This window comes from Erpetoichthys calabaricus, chromosome 1 (genome assembly GCF_900747795.2).
Source record: "Erpetoichthys calabaricus chromosome 1, fErpCal1.3, whole genome shotgun sequence".
Lineage (NCBI taxonomy): Eukaryota > Metazoa > Chordata > Cladistia > Polypteriformes > Polypteridae > Erpetoichthys > Erpetoichthys calabaricus.
In genome coordinates this window covers 329,249,001-329,264,581 of record NC_041394.2, presented here as the reverse complement: position 1 = coordinate 329,264,581, position 15,581 = coordinate 329,249,001, and the positions used below count along the sequence as shown (strand labels likewise).

Here is a 15,581-nt window from a genome sequence, read left to right as displayed (position 1 = left end):
CGCTGCATTAAGCAGAGCCCCGGGTTCTGTGCTGATCGCTTGCCACTTATTTGAATCGCTTATTAAAAAAAACCCTGGCACCTTTACAAAAAAGTATTGATGGATGGAATAGTTCAGCGTCTCATAAGGGAGATCGTTTGACAGCCTAAATTATTCACAAGCTGTCATGATAATGCGAATCCAAAGTCGTTCAAGGCTTTTATTCTTGGTTTATTTCTGTCTTTCTTTCTTTTATTTATTTATTTATTTTCCCACTGGCTCCTTAATGCAGAGAGCCGAGCGGCACCCTTCCCATAACTCAGAAAAGCGCCAGCAACCCCGCGAGGCAAGTGATGGCCCCGTTTGCAGTCAGCAGCCACGTCCACGTGACTCGCTCTTCACCTTAGTGACTACCCCGGCAGTGGAATGGGACGCAGTCATTGTTGCTTGCGCCTTCAGCTCGGCTGTTAATGAACAGGAGACCGTCCATCCAATATATTTCGTAAAAGAGACTAAAAAGGGTGAGCTATACATTCTCCTTACAGAGCCTTTTGTAACGATATTAACATCGGCGAATGTGTGTTTTATAAAGCAGCATACATAAACGTACCATTATCAGACATGCTTTAATGCATCTCTGCGTCGCGTGTGGTCCGAGCCGCTCCTCGCAGCACAGGGCGCAATGCAGGTGACAGCTCTGGCGGGGTCGCTACTCCAACCACTCACACATACGCATATTTGACTGATGCCTTTATTCATGGTGACTTACAACATTGGATATACAATTGCGTTACATTTCTTTTATTTTTTCAATTGGGGCACAGACAGGTGTCGTGATTTGCTTCTGGCCACACAGTGTCATTAGCAGGCTTTGAACCCACAGCCTCAGGATTTGAAGTCCAAAGCCTTATACACCCCACACACACACTCGAGCCAGTTTAGAGTTGTCTCATTGTTACATCCATCCATCCATCCATCCATTGTCTCCCGCTTATCCGAGGTCGGGTCGCGGGGGCAGCAGCTTGAGCAGAGATGCCCAGACTTCCCTCTTCCCACTTCTTCTAGCTCTTCCGGGAGAATCCCAAGGCGTTCCCAGGCCAGTCGAGAGACATAGTCCCTCCAGCGTGTCCTGGGTCTTACCCGGGGCCTCCTCCCGGTTAGACGTGCCCGGAACACCTCACCAGGGAGGCGTCCAGGAGGCATCCTGATCAGATGCCCGAGCCACCTCATCTGACTCCTCTCGATGCGGAGGAGCAGCGGCTCTACTCTGAGCCCCTCCCGGATGACTGAGCTTCTCACCCTATCTTTAAGGGAAAGCCCAGACACCCTGCGGAGGAAACTCATTTCAGCCGCTTGTATTCGCGATCTCGTTCTTTCGGTCACTACCCATAGCTCATGACCATAGGTGAGGGTAGGAACATAGATCGACTGGTAAATTGAGAGCTTCGCCTTGCGGCTCAGCTCCTTTTTCACCACGACAGACCGATGCAGCGCCCGCATTACTGCGGATGCCGCACCGATCCGCCTGTCGATCTCATGCTCCATTCTTCCCTCACTCGTGAACAAGACCCCGAGATACTTGAACTCCTCCACTTGGGGCAGGATCTCGCTACCAACCCTGAGAGGGCACTCCACCCTTTTCCGGTTGAGGACCATGGTCTCGGATTTGGAGGTGCTGATTCTCATCCCAGCCGCTTCACACTCGGCTGCGAACCGATCCAGAGAGAGCTGAAGATCACGGCCTGATGAAGCAAACAGGACAACATCATCTGCAAAAAGCAGTGACCCAATCCTGAGCCCACCAAACCGGACCCCCTCAACACCCTGGCTGCGCCTAGAAATTCTGTCCATAAAAGTTATGAACAGAATCGGTGACAAAGGGCAGCCCTGGCGGAGTCCAACTCTCACTGGAAACGGGTTCGACTTACTGCCGGCAATGCGGACCAAGCTCTGGCACTGATCGTACAGGGACTGAACAGCCCTTATCAGGGGGGCCGGTACCCCATACTCTCGGAGTACCCCCCACAGGATTCCCCGAGGGACACGGTCGAATGCCTTTTCTAAGTCCACAAAACACATGTAGACTGGTTGGGCAAACTCCCATGCACCCTCCAGGACCCTGCTAAGGGTATAGAGCTGGTCCACTGTTCCGCGACCAGGACGAAAACCACACTGTTCCTCCTGAATCCGAGGCTTGACTATCCGACGGACCCTCCTCTCCAGGACCCCTGAATAGACTTTTCCAGGGAGGCTGAGGAGTGTGATCCCTCTGTAGTTGGAACACACCCTCTGATCCCCCTTCTTAAAGAGGGGGACCACCACCCCAGTCTGCCAATCCAGAGGCACTGTCCCTGATGTCCATGCGATGTTGCAGAGGCGTGTCAGCCAAGACAGTCCTACAACATCCAGAGCCTTGAGGAACTCCGGGCGTATCTCATCCACCCCCGGGGCCCTGCCACCAAGCAGTTTTTTGACCACCTCGGTGACCTCAGTCCCAGAGATGGGGGAGCCCACCTCTGAGTCCCCAGGCTCTGCTTCCTCATTGGAAGGCATGTTAATGGGATTGAGGAGGTCTTCGAAGTATTCCCCCCACCGACCCACAACGTCCCGAGTCGAGGTCAGCAGCGCACCATCCCCACCATATACAGTGTTGACACTGCACTGCTTCCCCTTCCTGAGACGCCGGATGGTGGACCAGAATCTCCTCGAAGCCGTCCGAAAGTCATTCTCCATGGCCTCCCCAAACTCCTCCCACGCCCGAGTTTTTGCCTCAGCAACCACCAAAGCCGCATTCTGCTTGGCCTGCCGGTACCTATCAGCTGCCTCCGGGGTCCCACAGGACAAAAGGGTCCTGTAGGACTCCTTCTTCTTCTTGTTACATTAATCTGCTTTTCTTTGGGGATATGAAAGGAAGACGAGAGTATCCGGGGAACAGCACAAGCAGACACGTGGAGGTCGTGTAAATTCAATATGGAGGACAAACTTGTCTTGTCTTCTAGAAGCATTCTCTGAAACAGGTGTTGCCTCCATGCTTTGAGTTTTATGGGACACGATGATAAGCAAACTACATGGTTGGAAGATTCTCTCCAATTTTCTACTTCCCGCATTACAGCCTTTAGTAATGTAAGCAGGGCTCATGCACTTCAAAATTTAATGTTACCATACGTGTACCATTCAGACTACACATTTGAAGACCCCATCACTTCAAGTAAATATCTGAAAATAAAACTATATAAAGTGTATTACAAAATCCATAATGTAATAGTCTTAATTATGTTGTATAATTATTAATATTACACCATATAAAAGTAAATTTAGAATTATCAGTAAACATTAGATCCATGTTTCTAGAGAGTATCTGGAGGAAGACCCATTTAGGCATGGTGGGAACAAGTAAGCTTCACAGGCAGTGGATGGGCAAACTAAGAGGCTACGCACTGCATTACTGTTGTGCCCAAACATATTTATGATTTAAATGAAAAATGTAATGAGTGTTTATGCTTATAATATTAATACAAATATTTTAATATCTATACAATAAAATTGTATTGTGTCCATAAAAGGCCTTGAGGTGGTGTGCAGTATGGAAAGGCACTATATATAATCACATTGTTATAAGTGCAGCCCCTATACCAATGGCTTATAGCCTGAATTCGAGGGACCCATTTCACATGTCTGTAGTTATACAGTAAAATAAATATTAAAATTCCTCTGCTAGCCATATGAAAGACTGTGAGATGATGTTCAGTTTGACAAGGCACTATATAAATGAGACTGTTGCATATTCAGACTTCACCACTGGCTCACAGTGTAAGAGCTAATGAGCCACATCACCTTCCAATGCTTAGATTGTAGAAATATGGAGACAAATACAATATGATTTGTAAGTTGCTTTGGATAAGATACACATGAACGTGAAAAGATTATCCTTACACTATTTATCCTTTCGTACAAGTAAACAACGTAGACCTCAGCGTATTTAGCATTGACGTTTGAAGTGCACTATCTATTAGAATGTACGTAGTAATGAATGCATTGTATTTTCATTCCAACAGATGGCGCATCACAAGCATTAATATTGCTTTACAAAATCCATCCATCCATCCATTATCCAACCCGCTATATCCCAACCACAGGGTCATGGGGGTCTGCTGGAGCCAATCCCAGCCAACACAGGGTGCAAGGCAGGAAACAAACCCCGGGCAGGGTGCCAGCCCACCGCAGGGCGCGCACACACACACACCAAGCACACACTAGGGACAATTTAGAATCGCCAATGCACATAACCTGCATGTCTTTGGACTGTGGGAGGAAACCGGAGCACCTGGAGGAAACCCACGCAGACACAGGGAGAACATGCAAACTCCACGCAGGGAGGACCCGGGTCTCCTAACTGTGAGGCAGCAGCGATATCCACTGAGCCACCATGCCACCGCTTTACATAATCCCATTGTAAATAACATTTAACAAAGACATATTAAATGGATGGATACACAAGTCCACAGACACTTGTCCCTTTATTAAAGTGGAAAAAATGTGGTATAGTGGGTAAGGCTTTGGACACTGTGTGACCAAGAACAAATCGTTTCAGCTACCTGTGCTCCTGTCTGAGAAAAGCAACAGAAACGTAACTAAATGTGTCTCAAATGTTGTAAATTGCCTTAGATTAAGGTGTTAGTCAAATAATAAGCAAATTTACCAATCCCTAACGGAAGCAGCCAGAAGAAGAAGAAGTTAGAATTGTGTACTCATATTCTCAGTTCTGCACTAAAGCTGTTATAGTTGTAGAAGTTCATGTCCGACAGGTGAAGTGATACACTCAGAGTCACACAGGGAGCTTAATGGAGGGGACTGCTACTGTGAATCTCTGGGGAATAAAGTGCAATATAAATAAAATTTATTATTATTATTATTATTTACAGGCAAACACGTCGTCCACTCGGAGGGTCAGGATTAAGCGGTTTAAAAAATTACCTGGCACTTTGTCCACTAGGGGGCCACCGTGCCTGAAATGTAAAATTAAGTAAAGTACTTTTGGATTATGAAAATGACATGCCGTATGAGGTCATAAAAAATCAATACTGCTATTATTATTATTATTATTATTAATCATCATCATGGTCATCATCATGCTACTACTATTAATAATAATCATAATATTCTATATATTAAAGCATAAGAACACATTTAGTGGAACATAATGTCTCGGCGAGCAATGGCTGTGGACTATCCTTTCATTTTTAACCTGTAAAGTCGCACGGAGAATGACCAGAAATGAGATTCTAACCAGTGGCGTTTGCTATAACTCTGGAGTTGCAACATTTCAGTGTCTTCATTAAGGGTCATTTACAAATATTATTCAATTTTTTTTAATGTGCGATTTTTTTTATTAGGGATAATTTTAACAATTTCACTCTTTACTTAGTGTAATATTTGGGCGTATCACTTTAAAATGTCTCAAATATTTAAATTCGTATTAAATATTCTTGGAGGGTTCATCAAGAAATAATTGAAATAAATAAAAAATGTAAGGTACTGCAAATAATATACATTTTTGAAAGTGTACACTTATGCTAAATATATATTGATATCTATAAATTGACAGGAGATACATAGTCATGTATGTTTTCAGGATATGCATACCATTAAAGCCACACAAAGTAGTGTGGAGAAATCTAGGTTTGTAAGAGTTAACATTGAATATTTAAAAACTAAATTTATTTATATACAGTTTTTGCTATTAAATCCTGCAAACAGAGCCCATTCAAATTCCGTTGGCATAAACTGACGTCTAACGAATAAGGTGCTACAAGTAATATTAGATTTTCAGTTACGTCTTGTTGATTCCTGCTCCCTTTGTGCGGCAATTCAGATTTACAACACCCTCGTCTGCCACCTTCTCTAGTGACTACATTGAAAGTTTAACTACCAAAATTACAAATATTTTAATTCCACCCCATATAGCCCCCTTTTGCCGAAGACACTATATAAAATTATATAATGTTTTTGTGAGTTACCCATCCGTGCTCTTCTTTCCTCTTCTAACACGGCCGTCATGCTCTGACATTTTATGAACAAAGCAACCACTATGACTTGCATTTTTCTAGTGGTAGAAAGCCTGGTACAGTAGTGGTCAAGGTGTCAGATTCTCACCACTGACCCTAACAGAGGCACTTAACCTTACAATTCACTTTGTATAAATATTTAAATTGTGTTGTACTTGAGGGACAACTAAACCTCTGAACTCAGTACGTTCTCATAAAGGAGACTCTGATCAACTCAGTAACCCCAGTTCTATGATCATATATCTCATTAAGCCACAAACTGGTTTATTTGACAAGCACTTTGGGATGCTGCGCTATATGCAGCGGCTGATCTGTAGTGCTTCTGGAAAAGGTCCATTTCTCCGTATCGCTTAAATGGGGAAAGCAATTAGAGAAACGGCTTCACTTGTGGTCCGTGGGACGTGCCAGAGAATTACTACTTGAACGATGACTTCCTGCCCATTGAATATTGTTATTTTATTTTTCCTGATAGCCCCTTTGCCTTTAGAGCAGGCAGGCGTCTCTACGGTGTATCACGAGCCATTAACTTTACGGCTGTTTGGCATTTGGAGTCAGAGAAGGTCAGAAGTGCAAATCATCACACGTGCAGCTAACACAATCACAATGACATGTGTCTCTCTTGGTCTTCCCATTCGTTCTGACTCATTAACTATGATATATCAACTTCAAATCCTGTACATCACAAGCCTGTTTGAAAACTGGCGTTCTTATTCGCGGTGCAAATCCTGAACTGCGCACATCTACGGTACAACTAATTCGTTTAAAAAGGAGTAATACAACAAGAGGAGAAACTCCAATGCTTCAGGTATAAAGACAGAATATCAGTTTCATAATGCAAGAAAAAGACTGGAGTAGCTGAAAAGACTGAGGAAAAACCTTAAAGATCCCACTATTCGCATCTCCAAAAAGCATAAGAGAGTCCAGTAGTATTCACGCCACTGCGACTGCTCTCCAGGGTGCTGATTTCTTTCCGTGACAAACCAATATAATGGACAGCAGTAATTAAAATGGCACTTTGAAAAAGCGGCCCTTATTTCTTGAAATCTAGCTTTCTTGGTATAACACGTGCGCTGCTTTGGTTGTCGCGTGCATTTAACCTGGGGGGCTGCAGCTCTGCAGGGCGATGCAGGAAGAAGCACGGCAGGTAACCTCATTAGCGGAGGACAGAACGTGCCTGGCTGGAATAATACGATCGACTGTGCCAGTAAATAGTGGATAAGTACCAAATTAGACCCATAGATAGATAGATAGATAGATAGATAGATAGATAGATAGATAGATAGATAGATAGATAGATAGATAGATAGATAGATAGATAGGTTTTTCGTGTCACTCATTCGATAAACATAATTATATGACAAAACTGTTCTTTGTCTGTATGCTGCATAATCAGCGATTACTCCTTTTTTTCAATTTCCTCTTTTTACCAAAATCTTGCAAAAAACACGCCCTCTAAAATGGCAAAAGAGCATCACTCCAGCTGCTTACCTATGGTACGAAGGTGTGCCAGCATGTACAGCGCAGCCACGAAAACGTGTCTTCCCCTCATGATGCCACTATACGATGACGGTTTTTCGGTACATTACATAGGGAGGTGATTCTGAAGACGGCTTCGCCTCAGCCAACTGGCTGCGCAAGAATAATCCCGGGCAGCCCGAGGTGAGCTCTTGCTGTTCTCAGCTCTGCCTTTTTTGCAATGGCGATTCTGCTTTGCATCAGTCATTCCCATTCAGTGTGGCTGCTGCCGCGGCTGTGTCACTAGCTCCGCTATTGTGTGAGAGGAGCTGCGCGGGGGGAGGCCGCCGTGTGTTAAAAGCGAAGCAGCGCCTCCCACAGGATGCATGAGAAGTAACAGCTATTATTAATGAGTTCTTGAAAACGTGCTGATTGGGAATATGAACAAAGCAGGCTTTATTACTGAAGTGTAAATTCTCGAAGTATGTGATCTATGGCCACACGCACAGAATATAAATATCAATTATTATTAAATGTAAAATGTCGGGCAGAATATAACGCAGAGTAACACGGGCCACAAGAACAAATACACTTCTGAAAATAAAAGGTGCCAGAATGCTTCTAACAGATCCATACAGTAAATAACCAGGAATAGATGGTAACAGATTGGTGAAATGCCAATGGCTCCTGACTTTAAAAGACTCTAGCTGTATACAATAACACAGGCGCTAAATTCAGGTTTACTTATAGTGTCCTGCTTGGCAAACTTACAATACATTAAACATCATTTTCCTACATATTAGGAAGTTTTTCAAAGCACAAAGAATCAACTTCACATGCAAAAACTCCTACACAGAATGAAATGGTGCTTTGTCAAGCAACAGTTTTATTAAAAAAAAAAAATTAAAAAACATAAAATGCCACTGTGGTGGGCTGGCGCCCTGCCCAGGGTTTGTTTCCTGCCTTGTGCCCTGTGTTGGCTGGGATTGGCTCCAGCAGAACCCCGTGACCCAGTAGTTAGGATGTAGCTGGTTGGATAATGGATGGATAAAATGCCATAGGGTTGGCATGGTGGCGCAGTGGGTAGCATTGCTGCCTCGCAGTTAGGAGACCCGGGTTCGCATCCTGGATTCTCCCTGTGTCTGCTATGGTTTCCTCCCACAGTCCAAAGACAAGCAGGTTAAGTGCATTGGCAATTCTAAATTGTCCCTGGTGTGTGTGTGGGTGAGTGTGTGCTCCCTGTGGTGGGCTGGCACCCTACCTGGGGTTTGTTTCCTGCCTTGCGCCCTGTGTTGGCTGGGATTGGCTCCAGCAGCCCCTCGTGACCCTATAGGATATAGTGGGTTGGATAATGGATGGATGGATGGATAAAATGCCATTGAATGACCTGTATTTTTATTTCATTCACTCTGCCAAAATCAAGTTAAATCATTGAGAAGACAAAAATCAGATGTCCAGTTTGAAACTCTATCACTGTCTGTGTGACATTAACAACCAGCAAGCCTGCGATTCTCGAAAGAATCGCAAATCCAAGAATGGCAATCACTTTCTGTTCCCTCCGATACTTGGAGGGATGAAATATCATGGAGGGTGGGTGCGTCCTGGGACAGTTCATTTAATTAAATAAACATATTTGTACTACAGTGGTTTCTTTTTGGAGCTGTGACTCAGTTGTAGGCACCTTCGTTTATTGTTTTTAGCCATGCAGTCTCGTTTTTGTTTTTCTATGGCTGTGCCGTCAGTGAAAAGTCGTTTGCTGATGGCGGCGGATTCGCGTGCTGAAGTGGCCATGGCGGCAGATCCGGGCATGGAGGGCTACATTACTAAACGAACGTGGTATATGCGGTGGTGTGGGCGGTCACGTTCGGGCGGCTGTACAGCCTGGCGTGCACGCTTTACCTCAGGTTTAGTTTACAGGTCGTAGCCATGGTAAAGTTTTCATTTAATTAAATAAACATATTTGTACTACAGCGGTTTCTTTGTGTAGGCACCTTCGTTCATTCTTTTTATCCATACGGGCCCGTTTACAGGTCGTAGCCATATGGGCTTGTGTTTGTATTTAGTTGAGCTCTTTCATTGTGGAGCTGTGATGTCTTTGCTTCTGGTGGGTCTGACGCGTGTCGTAGGAGCCTGCATATATTGTGTTTATCTATGCAATCTCGTCTTTGTTGTTCTGTGGCTGTGTCGTTAGGTAGAAGTCGTTTACTGTTAGGAAGCATACTCCAACCTATACACACTGACTGGTGGCACAGTGGATTATTCATTTTGGATCTGTGCCTCTCTTGCATGTAGTGTTTCAGAAACGCGTTGTAGGCGCCTTTGAGCTCTGTGTTGTTGGAGCCGTGACTCCTTTGCGTCCGCTGTTTCAGAGGTGCGTTGTAGGCGCCTTCGTTCATTGTGTTTATTCATATGGGCTAGTTTTGGGATTTACGTTACTTGAGGTGTTTCGTTTTGGAGCCGTGACTTCTTCGCTTGTGGTGTTTGTGAAGCGCGTGGTATGTGCCTCCGTTTATTGTTTGTATCCATGCGGTCTCGTTTTTGTTTCTCTGTTACTGAATTACCGTTATGTGATCTATATTACTAAACCACAGTTTTAATTTATGCATGGATGCACCGATACGCATGCGCAGTGCGCCGCGGTGCCCCAGAGTCAAACGCAGCACTTTCCCAGAGTCAGTAGTATGTATGTGCCAGCATGACATGCCACACAGACTGCTGGCACATACATACTACTGACTCTGGGAGGCCGCTGCGTTTTACTGTGGGTTGTGGTGTTTGGGCACCACCTACTGACTCTGGGGTGCCGCGGCGCACTGCGCATGTGTATCGGTGCATCCGTGCATAAATTAAAACTGTGGTTTATTAATATAGATGAATAGAATAGAATATGCTAATGTCTGCCTATCTGACACAAACTAATGGGGCTAAGACTTTGATCTTGCAGTTATAGAAAGCTTATCCTTGTATATTCTGGACACTCAAAAATTTCAGTTGCAGTAACCTTGTGGGTACTTTTTCAGTGTGCAGAAAAGTTAATTGTAATTAAAGCATGATCCCCACGAGTTCAGTCAGTCAGTCATTATCCAACCTGCTATATCCTAACACAGGGTCCCAGGCAGGAACAAATCCACCGCAGGGCACACACACACACACACCCACACACCAAGCACACACTAGGGACAATTTAGGAAACCCCTGCAGACATGGGGAGAACATGCTAACTCCACACAGGGAGGACCCGGGAAGCAAACCCAGGTCTCCTTACTGCGTGGCAGCAGCGCTACTCTCTCCGCCACCATGCCGCCCCCCACTAGTTCATTTATTGATAATTTCCTAGGGCACCTGAACATATATGTTCAGAATTCACAATTAAGTGTAATCTCTTACATTTGTAAACAATGGGTTAAGAGTTCACTGTTTTTTATTTCTAGCCTTTTCTGTCATTTTATTTTAGGACTGTAGGTCCACGTGTTTTACTATAATGGGAGACGCAGTGGTGCAGTGTTAGTGCTGCCACATCACAGTCAAAAGATGAGGGTTCGTATCCTGATACTCCCTGCATTAAGTTTGCATGTTCTCCTTCTGTCCACCTGGGTTTCCTCTGGGTATAACACTTTCCACCAAAAGTTCAGAGACAAGCAGGTTAGGCAAATGCGGTGACACTAAATTGGCTAGAGTGTGTGTGTGTGTGTGTGTGTGTTCACCCTGATGGCACCATGTCCAGAGGATTGTTTCTACTTTGCACCATATGCTTGCTGCAAAAGGCCCCAGCAGTTCTGTTACCTTACTCTGCATAAGTTGATCTGCTAGGTGTATAATACTTGTTATATTGTTTAGCACTGTCTCACAACTCTGCCTGCCTCATAAATAAAATGTTTTGTTATCATTTTTAGTTCAGAGGACAATCACAGATAGTGAAATCTGAACATCCTCCCAGGTCAATGTGGGTTTTGCTGAGAGTCCAATGATGGTGGGACAGTCTCCATCCCTCCCATACCTCGTAGTGAGGTGCATTGGTTAATGAACTGAAGTTTTAAGTCCAAGATTGCCGCTTCAGTCCACATTTCTCTATGTGTAAGCAACCCTGTTATGAATAAAAGGTATCCAATGCCAACAAGAATTATTTGAAAAAAGTGAGGTCAAAACCGTTAAATTAATCCATTAGAGCAAAGTTGCTAACACAAAGCTTGAACTAGCATATGATGTGACTATCCTAAAAAGACCAGCCAGGTATCAGTTTAGGAAATGGCTACAGCACGATTTCTATGGGACTCCATTGAACCAGAGAGACAGTCATAACCTTCAAATATCATTTTTTTTTAGAAGCAGTGAAACTTTATAGCAGCGGCCAGCCAGCCAAATTATCCTATAATTGCAGGGAGTCATGGAGGATCCTTAACACACCCAAAGTAGACTCTCTCTTGGTGGCCCAATGTCACCACTGACAGGCCATGATGCTCTGCTCTAACACTTGTCCTACATGCATTGAAACTCTGATTTCAACTGGAATCAACTTTGCAACAGCCTTAAACATAAATTCCAAATTATTTAATAAAAAAGTGGCATGCGAAATACACACACACACACTCTTAACAATAAAGGTACCAGAGCAGTTCTTCAGAGCGATGCCATAGGGGAATCAAGTTTGGTTCCTGATAGACCCATCCACATGAAGGTTCCAGAGAGATTCTTAGTTTATTTAGATCCATAACAAGTCCATACAGTAAATTATCATAAATAGATAGTAAAAGATTTGTGAAGTATTAATGGGTTATAATTCTATAAGGACTTTTGTCTCATACAATAACTTGGGCTCAGTTCAGGTTTCCTTGATTTGCTGTATCCTGCTAGGTTGCCTATGAAACATTAAAGATTTTTATCTACACACATATTTTAAAGCCCAAAGAACCAATTTCATATGCAAAGAACCCTTTCTAGAATTAAACGATTCTCTGTCAAGCAATAATTCTACAATGAACCTCACAACTAAGTATTTGTCCAAATATTTTTATTTTGGACTTAATATGCCCAGTGACCAGACTTCCAGAATTCTGCCAATCTGTCAAACTTCAGATGGGCAACTTTATTCTTATTTGGCAGAAGAGGCTTCTTCCTGGCAACTACTCCACAGACGTCATTTCTGTTTACTTCTGGCAGTAACAGGATTCAAACCAGTAACCAGTGCAGATCTGTAGCCTCAGAGATACCTCTCCGCCTAAAGAGTTGACAACACTGAAATCTTTAATGTCTAATAGACACTTTTAAAACTTCAGAGCAATGCCACAGGGGAAACATTTTTGGTTCCCAAAAGACTCTTCCACATCCATCCATTCATTTTCCAACCCGCTGAATCCGAACACAGGGTCACGGGGGTCTGCTGGAGCCAATCCCAGCCAACACAGGGCACAAGGCAGGAACCAATCCCGGGCAGGGTGCCAACCCACCGCAGGACACACACAAACACACCAAGCACACACTAGGGCCAATTTAGACTCACCAATCCACCTAACCAGCATGTCTTTGGACTGTGGGAGGAAACCGGAGCGCCCAGAGGAAACCCACGCAGACACGGGGAGAACATGCAAACTCCACACAGGGAGGACCCAGGAAGCGAACCCAGGTCTCCTTACTGTGAGGCAGCAGCTCTACCACTGTGCCATCGTGCTGCCCCCACTCTTCCACATGAAGGCCTTTATTTATTTAGATCTGTAACAGGCTCCCTATGGTAAATAGCCATGAATAGGTGGTAACAGATTTGTAAAATACCAGTGGGTTCCTGGTTTTAAATGAAACCTCACTCATTACAATAACACAGGCTTAACTTCAGGTTTTCTTAATCTGTTAGTGTCCTGCTGGGTAGAATACCATACATTTTTTTTTCTACATATTAGAAAGTCTTTCAAAGCACAAAGAACCAACTTCATATGTCAGGAACCCTTTCCAGAATGAAGTGGTGCTTTGTCAAGCAATGGTTCTACAAGGAGCCACACAACCTAGTAAAAAACCGTAAAGATCTTATTTTCAACAATGTACTGCTGGCATCTCTTGTATCAGCAATAATGAGCTTCCATGTCTCCACAATCTAAAAGACATTGGGGAAAAAAATGAGCTCTATTTGTAAGTAGCAAGGAAGACGTCACTGCTAGCCCAGCAAATATTTGTCTCTCATTGACTTGGAACCAAACTGATGATAGCTCAAGCATTTCTGGGGAATACTCTATGAACAGATGAGACAAAAGTGAAGTGCATTTTTCCTTGTATTCAGCATAATGCAAAATCATTATTTCACAATGAGAACATTATACTAACCCTGAGACATGGCACTGGTAGTGTGATATCATGAAAGTGCTTTGATATATCAGGACCCGAATGACTTTCCATTATTAAAGGAACCATAAATTCTGTTGTGTATTAGAAAATTCTTAATGAGAATAGCTGGTTATCTATGGTTATGCTACACTGATCCCTATCCCACTTGGACAGAGGCAATGGTGCTGTAAGAATTATGTTTCTAGACTTCTCTAGCGCCTTCAACACCATCCAACCTCTGCTCCTTAGTGACAAGCTGACAGAGATGGAAGTAGATTCATACCTAGTGGCATGGATCGTGGACTATCTTACAGACAGACCTCAGTATGTGCGTCTCGGGAACTGCAGGTCTGACATTGTGGTCAGCAACACAGGAGCTCCACAGGGGACTGTACTTTCTCCGATCCTGTTCAGCCTATATACATCGGACTTATAAAACAAATCATTCTGCCACGTGCAAAAGTTCGCTGACAACACTGCTATCATGGGCTGCATCAGGAGTGGGCAGGAGGAGGAGTATAGGAACCTAACCAAGGACTTTGTTAAATAGTGCGACTCAAACCACCTACACCTGAACACCAGCAAAACCAAGGAGCTGGTGGTGGATTTTAGGAGGCCCAGGCCCCTCATGGACCCCTTGATCATCAGAGGTGACTGTGTGCAGATGGTGCAGACCTATAAATATCTGGGAGTGCAGCTGGATGATAAATTAGACTGGACTGCCAATACTGATGCTCTGTGTAAGAAAGGACAGAGCCGGCTGTAGTTCCTTAGAAGGCTGGCGTCCTTCAACATCTGCAATAAGATGCTGCAAGTGTTCTATCAGATGGTTGTGGCAAGCGCCCTCTTCTACTCGGTGGTGTGCTGGGGAAGCAGCATAAAGAAGAAGGACGCCTCATGCCTGGACAAACTGGTTAGGAAGGCACGGAGCTGGACAGTTTAACATCTGTATCAATCATGGAGAATCCACTGCATCCACTAAACAGTATCATCTCCAGACAGAGGAGCAGCTTCAGCGACAGACTACTGTCACTGTCCTGCTCCACTGACAGACTGAGGAGATCGTTCCTCCCCCACACTATGCAACAACAACAGCATTTATTTCTATAACACATTTTCATACAAATACTGTAGCTCAAAGTGCTTTACATGATGAAGAAATTAAAAATAAAAGACAAAGTAAGAATTAAAATAAGACAACACTAATTAACATAGAATAAGAGTAAGGTCTGATGGTCAGGGAGGACAGAAAAAACAAAAAAAACTCCAGACGGCTGGAGAGAAAAAAAATAAAATCTGCAGGGGTTGCAGGCCATGGGACTGCCCAGCCCCCTCTGGGCATTCTACCTCACATAAATGAAACAGTCCTCTTTGTATTTAGGGTTCTCATGGGAGGACTTGATGATGATGGTCATGCAGACTTCTGGCTTTTAATCCATCAATGTAGGAACATCATGGTGCTTTGATTAGGTGGTGGTGGTGCAGGTCACCACCACAGAAAACCGGGAAAAAAAACAGAAGAGAGAGTAGGGGTTAGTACGAATTTTAGAGACACCGTGAATAGTTATGATAATTAATTGAATATGCAGAGCATCAGGATTAAACTAAATTGAAGTTATGAGAAAACCATGTTAAAATATTGAGTTTTTAGCAGTTTTTTAAAATGCTCCACTGTATTAGCCTGGCGAATTCCTATTGGCAGGCTATTCCAGATTTTAGGTGCATAACAGCAGAAGGCCGCCTCACCACTTCTTTTAAATTTAGCTCTTGGAA

At 43.9% G+C, this 15,581-nt stretch overlaps 1 protein-coding gene and 1 long non-coding RNA gene across 2 annotated transcripts in view; one reads left to right on the top strand and one right to left on the bottom strand.

Moving 5' to 3' along the window:
• LOC114666093 (receptor-type tyrosine-protein phosphatase R) overlaps positions 1–7,813 on the bottom strand; it is a 237,432-nt gene extending 229,619 nt beyond the window's left edge. Inside the window, exon 1 of the mRNA XM_028820833.2 lies at positions 7,533–7,813. Coding sequence (XP_028676666.1) covers positions 7,533–7,593 — 61 coding nt within the window. The 5' untranslated portion in view covers positions 7,594–7,813. The remainder of the gene's footprint in view (positions 1–7,532) is intronic.
• Positions 1–15,581, top strand: part of LOC127527920 (uncharacterized) — a 247,273-nt gene that overhangs the window by 119,234 nt on the left and 112,458 nt on the right. The gene's annotated exons all lie outside the window — the stretch shown is intronic.